Source organism: Rhododendron vialii, chromosome 7a (assembly GCF_030253575.1).
Source record: "Rhododendron vialii isolate Sample 1 chromosome 7a, ASM3025357v1".
Taxonomy (NCBI): Eukaryota; Viridiplantae; Streptophyta; class Magnoliopsida; order Ericales; family Ericaceae; genus Rhododendron; species Rhododendron vialii.
Genome location: NC_080563.1, coordinates 12,700,714 through 12,709,357, shown reverse-complemented (window position 1 = coordinate 12,709,357; position 8,644 = coordinate 12,700,714). Strand labels below are relative to the sequence as shown.

Below are 8,644 nucleotides of genomic sequence, written 5' to 3'. Positions count from 1 at the left end.
ATGTGCTGAAAGTATTAAAAGTACAAAGGAAAAAACAAATAAATTTCAGTAATAATTTTAGCATTTTTAGCACATTTGATTAAACTACCCTTTACTCCTCGTTGTGCCCCAAAAGTTTAGAGAAAGAAGAAACATCCAAGCCCTAATTTCCAAAAACCAGACCATCATTCACTCTTGCAGAAACAAACCGCAGCAGAAGGAAGAAGAAGAAGAAGAAGAATGGATCTCTCCTCTCTCCCAGAAGACCAGCGCCAACAGCTCCAAAAAATCCAACAACTCTTCCAAGAACACCAACAACAACAGCAGCAGCAGCAGCAGCAACAACAACAGGCTTCATCCCAATCCTACGATCCGACTCAGGCGGTTCAACCCTACGATCAGTCTTACTACGCTTACTACCAGCAGTACCATGACCCAAATCAATCCCAACCCTATCATCCCCAACAACAAGATCAACCGCAGCAGCAAAATCAGTATTACGATTATTACCAACCCAATTACTCCAATGCGTATCAACAGCAACATCCGGCGCCAAATCAACAACAACCACCGCACGCGTATCCCGATTCGGCCTCGGCCGAGTCGAACCCGCCGCAGGCAGGCGAGTCCGGCTCCGCAGCGGCCCCGCCGGCAGCTGTGCCCGTGCAGGGGCAGCAGGATGCGCGTTATTCGCCGGCGGTTGGGGACCAGAAGAGTCCAGGGTTTGCGGTGCCGGCGGGGTTGAATCCGGCTGCGGCCGCGGCGGTGGCGGCGCTGTCGCAGTTGACGCAGTTCGCGGGGACTATGGAGGCGGCGGAGAAGGCGATGGCGTTGGTGAGGGGTGGGGGGTTTGGGCAGGCGATGGGCCAGGATTCTGGGCTGGGGCATTTTATGGGTCCAGGACCGATGCATCATGGACCGGGGCCGTTTCATATGCCGCCGGTATGTTACCTTTGTTTTTAATCAGAGTAATCAATTGTCCCCATTGGTGTATTTGGTTCTGTTTATTGGCTCACATACAATCTTTTTAGTTGTTTTGCTCTAGTTTGGTGTAGGGCTGCAAACGATTCGCCGCACCATTCGTGAGCAGCTCGGGGCTCGCTCATTAGTACGAGCTTGAGTAGTAAACGAGCCGAGCTTGAGTTAGTTGTAACTAGGCTCGTTTGAAGAAGCTCGGCTCATTTGCTGAGGCTCATCTCATTTATAGAAGCACGTTTAGTTAACGGACCAGGCTCTAACACCTCAATAGTGAACAAGCCAAGCTCAAGCTAGGCTAGTTTTGAACGAACCGAGTTTGAACACTTCAAAGCTCGGTTCGGTTAGGCTCGGCTCGTTTGCAGCCCTAATTTGGTATATGACTGTTCAATATTTATCTGGAGCTCTTTTCTAGCTTATTGTAGTTTGGATTTGTTACTTCATATGTGTTATTTATTGCTTTCTTCTAACTGATCTGCAGGATATTCATTCAGTCAATGTTCATGTTTGTCTACTGTTTATAGAATGATTTTTGGTTTTGTACAGTTTTTGTTCTGTCTGTTGGAATATTAAGCTTGTAGGTGGAGGCTTCCTCTTATTGAATAACCATTGGTTAATATTGGGAAAAATTAGCAGTTCCGGAATTTCATAATAACCTACTGAAATTTGTGGAGATTAATCATGGAATCCCTTTCAAAATCTGTCTTGAGGACTGCTTAACTGGGAAAAGTTTTGTTACTTTGAAGAGAATGTGCCCTTAGCTTCAAAGAGTATGCACTCTTAGGTTTGGAAAACTGAAATCTCTCAAACAGGCGTGATTAGAGGGGATAACATCATCAAAGGAGAAGAAAGGAAGTGGACATATGCATATCGTAGTTATTCTAGATTAGGGGAAATTGGAAATGCTAGGTGATAGCATGAAGTTTGATCAAGCCTTGAAGTTAATGGTTGTAGCCTATAATAGTAGCGTGTTGCACAAGTCAGGAAGAAGGTCTATTAGAGCATGAACATCCCAATTTCTATCCTCTGTAAATGTGCACCTGCTTTCCTTCTAGTGATGCAGCTAATGTAGAAACCTTTGTCGTTGATGTAATATGGCTTTTCAAGGGAAAACATGAGTCTCCATAGAATTAGAATCGCAACTGTTCTCCTAAAGGGCATACTTAATTTGAGTTACTGGTGTGGAAGAGATTTCCTTATTTTTCCGTTCTTATTGGTATGGCAGCTCTTGTAAGATTGAAAGCATGATAATGCCAATTAATAACTTCAGTTTCAGTTGGGATTTAGATATCTTGTAGTGAACATAAGCTAATAGATTTCTGTAGCTTTTATTTGGGCGAGGTCCAGTCTAGATTAAGCATTGCATGAGAATGGTCTTCCTAGTTATAAGAATAGACATCATTTTTTCTTAGACGATATTGTAATACAAGACCAGGAGGTCCAGGACATAAACTGAATACTCCATATTAGAAGGACATATATATAATTTGCACAAAATTTCAATAATGAATAACTTTTGAATCAAGCTTATAGTGCAAATGTGCAACTAAAACAATTACGTGATTGGCATCTTCTTGTAATTTTTTATGTGGCTAATAGTTTATCTCTCTCTCTCTCTCTCTCTCTCTCTCTCTCTCGCATGTTAGCATGCCCTGATGTCAGTACGAGCATTGTTGGCCAAAGCGATAACGTTTAAGAGTCTCTCTCTCTCTCTCTCTCTCTCTCTCTCTCTCTCTCTCGTGCATGTTAGCATGCCCTGATGTTGGTACGAGCATTGTTGGCCAAAGCGATAACGTTTAAGTCTCTCTCTCTCTCTCTCTCTCTCTCTCTCTCTCTCTCTCTCTCTCTCTCGTGCATGTTAGCATGCCCTGATGTCAGTACGAGCATTGTTGGCCAAAGCGATAACGTATAAGTACGAATGGGCTCTCTGTTTCTTGATATTGTATGGGTGATTCTATTCATTGCCATTGAACTAGGTCTGCTTTTGTGGGTGAAAGATTCTGATAATTGGCTTGTCTTACGATTCTTCTTTGTATTTGCTACAGAGGGAGTACTTACCTGTTTGTTGCCAGTGACATTGAATTTTAGCTCTTAAGTCATATTTTATAACTATTTACTATTATTTTTACAATACGTACCCAGTGTATGTCAATTAATAAGTTCTTGAACTGGATGTGGATTTTTCGGATGTCTCCATGTGCTCTATCCTTGTAAGTTTTACGTTCTTGAATTGCAAACTAGTCTTTCTATGTAGTGACCAGAGTAAGTAGTAGGATCCTTCTAAAATGGGTGCGCTCCCTAGACGGGAGCTCGAATCGGCGCTCCCAAGATGGGAGCTTGATGAGAGCTCGCTCCCCTCAAGACGGGAGCTCGCTCCTAACTAAGATGGGAGCTCATCGAGCCGTTAAGGCAGTTATTCTCTTACTTTTAATGGGAGCTCGAATCGGCACTCCCAAGATGGGAGCTTGATGAGAGCCCCTCAAGACGGGAGCTCGCTCCTAACTAAGATGAGAGCTCATCGAGCCGTTAAGGCAGTTATTCTCTTACTTTTAAGGGAGTTATGTCATTGTGGAAATAAGAATATGAGAACCATATTAGCCAAGAAGTTTTGCAAATAGAGAATATATAACTAACAATAATTACACTTTAAGATCGAGAAAATTTTCAGTAATGGTTAAGTATTTAAAGATATTATATATACATATTTTTGTATAATCTATATACGCTCATTAGGCGCTCCCAAGCCTTAGGAGCTTCTAGGTGCCTCTGCTCCCCAAACTCGCTCCCACCCTCGCTTCATGCTACTAAGGTAGTGACAAACTTATATCATGCTGTTAGTCTGCTGATGGTTTTATTGATTGTGGTACACCTCTACATTTAGAATTTTGTTGTGTTGTGTTGTGTTTTGTTTGTGTTCATAATATTTTCTTACATATGAATCAATTTTTGTCTGGTCCTTTAATGGCTTCATGAAATGCATTTGGACTTAAAGTGATAATATTTGTTAGACATAATGCTATAGAAAGACATACTATGCTAGCTTTGTCTTGCAAACTTGAGTAGTTTTTCCGATCACATCATCACAGTGAGCCCTGTTTCAGGTACTTCAATGTTATTTTTGTGTGCCACATGAAATGGGAGGAGCAGGATTTGCCAGATTCTTAGTCTGTACAGTTTTTACTGAGTTACCTAACTATGGATATAATCACTTGGAACCTTTTAGATTGGCCATTTTACACAGTGATCACCGATGAAGCACGGATAATCTATTTTGGCCTCCGTATCACATATCGTATCCGTATCGGATACCGATACTCTCTAGATACGTATCCGATACGCTTTTTTAAAGTATCCTACTTTTAGAATTATTTTTGGTATCCCGATACGTTTCGGATACGCTCCGGATATGTATCCGATATGTTTTTTTTTTTTTTAAAGTATCCTTTTAGAATTTTTTTTTGGTATCCCGATACGTTTTCGATACGCATGGATACGTGCGAGGGTAAATATGTTATTACTTAATATATATGGGTTAAAATTGCAAGTAGGACTATATTTTTCTTTTTCCCCCACCAATCGACACTAGAAACACACCAACGATATCCTCTCTCGACAACCTTGTAAGTCTTTCTTTTCTCGTCTCTCTCTCTCTCTCTCTCTCTCTCTCTCTCTCTCTCTCTCTCTCTCTCTCTCTCTCGCTCTCTCTCGTAAATAAATAAATAAATATATATATATATATAACGTTATAGATCTAAATATATCTCTCTCGGCATGTGAAATGGTGAACTTGTGTAATGGAAAACTTTAATCATTAATGAAATTTTTGGAATTAAAATTTATATATATAATATATATTTTATTTACTTTTATATTCAACGTATCCCCCAACGTATCGTGTCCTTCATTTTGGAAAAATCACGTATCCGCGTATCCATATTGTATCCGTATCCCATATCCATATCCGTGCTTCTTAGGTGATCACTCAGTGTATGCTCGGAGACATTTCTAAAAGAGTCAGGCAGGCAATGTGGCAAAAGTGATCACTCACATTCCATTGATATGAATCCTTAACTACCTCTTGCCCTTCCTTTGAAATGAAGAGATGCTGCTTTTTATTTCAAGTTAGATTTTGAATGAGCTATCGGTGTTCCTCCCATTTCAGATGTGCTCTTTGATCAAGTGATGAATCTCTTTCATGTCTTCTGTGCGTTTATAGTTTTATTGACTCATGTCGAGTGGGTGATAGACATCATTTGATCCGAACGGATTTCATCACTCCCTATTATTGGGGCCACTTCGATTCTAATTTGTTCCTTTTAACTGTGTGGGTGGCTTGCTGTTAGGGAAGTTATTCAGAAAATTCTCAGGGCATCAGTTTGACTTCCCTTGAAGCCAAACTAATGGCCCTTGCTCACAAGCAGCCTTCCTTCGTTGTTTATTTCGTGGTTATTAAGGGAGTATCATTTAGCTTTGATTGAAACGGAATATTGTGTTCTCTTTTGGAATTGGGTGACTGTTCAGGTTTTTATTAGAGAGTTGTTGAGGAGTACAAGATCTAGTTCCTACGTGTTGCCATCGTCTGGAGCAAGTTTGATGCTTTGAGGATGTGAAGAAACATGGTTCGTTTTTTCATTCTTTCAGTAGTCAATTCTTTTGTTTTCCACCAGAAGCGAATAAACTAATGGTGAAAGAGAAAAAACTATCCATAGGATGGTGAAGCTCTTTGACCTTGAGGAAAGGAAGTATCCGTGCCAAAACATCAGATACTAGAATGCCTATTGTGACAAGTTTTCAAATTTCCACCCCACTAAAACCTCCTTTTGAAAACGCAAATCAACATTCTTGTTTACCACGATCCCTGCTTCTCAGCACCTATCTGATGTTTTATTGTGGTATGGCCCACTTATATGTTGTGGTGGGCTTGGGTAAATCCTCATTGGTTAATGGAAGCTGACTTTAAACTTCCAACTTTTTAGGCCTCGGGTTTAGGAGTACCTCAAGCCAAACAAAATAACGTGACCTCAATGAAACAAGCCAAGCAAACAGAATAAATCTTTGTTCTGTACCAAGCTTGAGTTCATTGAGTTTCTGAAAAAGGATGTTGGATTGAGCCTAACACTTGACCGTGGGATCGGTTGACTTCAGGCCAGGTCATGACTGATGTTTTCGCTACCTGAGATTCTTTTGTGACGGATTGATAAGTTCCATTAGGGCACAGAGCTGCTAAATTTTTCCACTTGCCAAGTAGGAGAATTTGAATCAAGTGCATGTCTTAACCATTCAGCACAGCATCCTGATTTTGGGTCAGATTCTCTATGGTCCTGGAGTCATGGCGAAAAATAGGTATGGCATTTCAGTTCCTTATATGTTTGTTTTAAGTTGTTTATAATGGGATGCATTGGAAACCTCGTAGGCCCCGTTTGATTCACGGATAAGAGGGCAGGATTGGAGTCCATAATACAGGGACAAATTAATCCTATGTTTGAGCGAGCAAAAGTGATCTAGGATTACTAATCCGAATGGCCCTTTCATCCTGCATGTGTGGGATTATTTTGTCCCAGGAAGGGGTGAGACAACTTATCAACAGATAGTTCGTGTCCCAAATGACTAAAATGCCCTCCTTCCTATTTAGCATATCCGTGAGCCAAACATGGCCTTAAGTTGTCAAAATGAATTGGTTGGTGTGTTTTAAACGCTTATCAATCAATTTTTATGGTTCTTGGGTAGACTTCGTAAAATTTGTCCCATAAGCTGTATATTTTTTATGAGTGAATCTGTAAAATTTGTGCTTTTCAGATACTCCTGACATTTGTAATTGTGTAGATTGTGTCTGAAGTGAAGTACAACTTTTTGTTTAAGGTTGTCTTCGCTTCGATTGTAATTTTGATGAAAAACATTTTGAGATTTTTTGGCAGGCTGGTCAGTCTGTGTACCGGGGTGGTGGTAAAAGGGGCGGGCCATTCAGGGGTGGAAACTTTGGGAATCGTCCACCCAGATCAAGAGGACGTGGTCGGGGTAGAGGCGGCCCCAGGCGCTTTCCACCAAACGATGCATCATCATCTTCATGCCCAAAACCTTATGCTGCTGAGGAGGCAGAACTGAATGAAGAAGAGGCAGTAACAGAACCTACAGCTGATAATCGTGAGGAAACTGAAGCACAGAAACCAGGAAACGGCGCTCCTATCAAGCGACCTCCACAGGCAGCATGGTGCGAACTGTGTCGAGTCGATTGCACCAGCTTGGAAATCCTTGAGCAGCACAAGAATGGGAAAAAACATAAAAAGAACTTGCAAAGAATGGAAGAGTTGCAAAATGCTATCAAACCTGTCACCGAAATACAGAACGAGCAGAAATCTGTTGCTGAGTCCAATCCTCAAATTGTACAGGAAGGTGAAGACAACAAGAAGCTGATCCTCCCTGCAAATTTGACCACTGAAGCTCTTACTAATGAAAACAAAGAGGGAATGGAAAGACAAAATGATGTAGCTGAACAGAGGCGTGGAATGAAACGTATGATGAGAGGCGGGCGTGGCGGGAAGCGGCTGAGGACTGATGGGCCTAGACGGCCCATGGAACCTCCTAAACAACCCAAAGTGGTGGTTCCCTTAATTTGTGACTTGTGTAATGTGAAGTGTGATACGCAGGAGGTTTTTGACCGGCACTTGGCGGGTAAAAAGCACATTTCGAAGCTTAAGCGGTTCGAAGGTCACCAAGCTATGTATGGGCCTGTGGGGCTTCAGGCTCTTTATCCTCCCAACCCACTTTCACAGACTTTGTTCCACCCTCAAGGCCCTCAACAAGCTTTTTATGGGACTCAAGGTTCATACCCTCCTCCTCCAGGGCCTTGTGTGCCTCCTCCACAAGGTCAACACCTAGCACAGAATCCGAGCCATCAAGTACCGGTGTCCAGTTCTTACTATGATGGCCAGATGGCTACACCTGTAAATCAGCAGCAGCCAGCTTCATTCGGAACAGAAAGCAATCAAAATGGTGCTTCAGGATCTGAAGCCACCGGATTGGCTCAGCAGGTTATTCAGTGACACATGAAGCTGATAAGTAGGAGTATGGAGCTAATTATATTCATGCAGCTTTGCTGGGACTTGAAAAGCAAACAGGGGTCTTGGCAAGTGAAGAGTATTTGGGACCTCTATATTTCGGAACTCTTGGTGAATTTTGTTTGCAATAAAAAGGGACCTTGTTTTTGTTTCTCTTTTACTCTCGCTTCCCCAAATTTTACTTTTAGACTGTCTATGTTGTGGATTCTTGTTAATTCGTCTTTGAAATCTCAAATTTTACTAATGTAAATGTGTCTTGTTCCTTGATCCTTGACAGAACCACAGTTGGATGGTTCTTTTGGAGTTTTGAGACTATTCCCTAATGTTTTGCATGGCTCAAATCGTAAGGGGACTCTGTTTGTTACATGTTGAATAATAAGACTGCAGGATCTCTAATGCAGCTCTTTCGATACCCCCGTCACATTTATTGCATACTTTTCGTCGTATATGAAAAATTATTGGATGGTCTTAGGACACTGTCACGTGGTGGTCCAACACCTTTGTCCACAAACGCATTTATGTGGAATTCTTGCTCTTTTCAGCCACACATTTCTATGGAATAAGGGTGGTGGCAGCGGTGCCCCTAGATCACTGCATAATTAGTACATTGTACACTCACAGTTATTCCATATTTT

At 41.6% G+C, this 8,644-nt stretch overlaps 1 protein-coding gene across 1 annotated transcript; it reads left to right on the top strand.

Annotated features, from left to right (window-relative positions):
* Nucleotides 1-108: 108 nt before the first annotated feature.
* On the top strand, nucleotides 109-8,430 carry LOC131333593 (uncharacterized). Its single transcript, XM_058368193.1, has 2 exons — nucleotides 109-921; nucleotides 6,870-8,430. The coding sequence occupies exons 1-2, from the start codon at nucleotides 220-222 to the stop codon at nucleotides 7,992-7,994; spliced, it is 1,827 nt and encodes a 608-aa protein (XP_058224176.1). The 5' UTR covers nucleotides 109-219; the 3' UTR covers nucleotides 7,995-8,430.
* The last annotated feature ends 214 nt before the right edge of the window (nucleotides 8,431-8,644 follow it).

What these genes read in the sequence shown, in the direction of transcription:
- LOC131333593 (XM_058368193.1), top strand. Translation starts at nt 220, where the DNA reads ATGGATCTCTCCTCTCTCCCAGAAGACCAGCGCCAACAGCTCCAAAAA. An exon ending in GGCCGTTTCATATGCCGCCG is followed by an intron (nt 922 to 6,869) that starts GTATGTTACCTT and finishes ATTTTTTGGCAG; the next exon opens with GCTGGTCAGTCTGTGTACCG.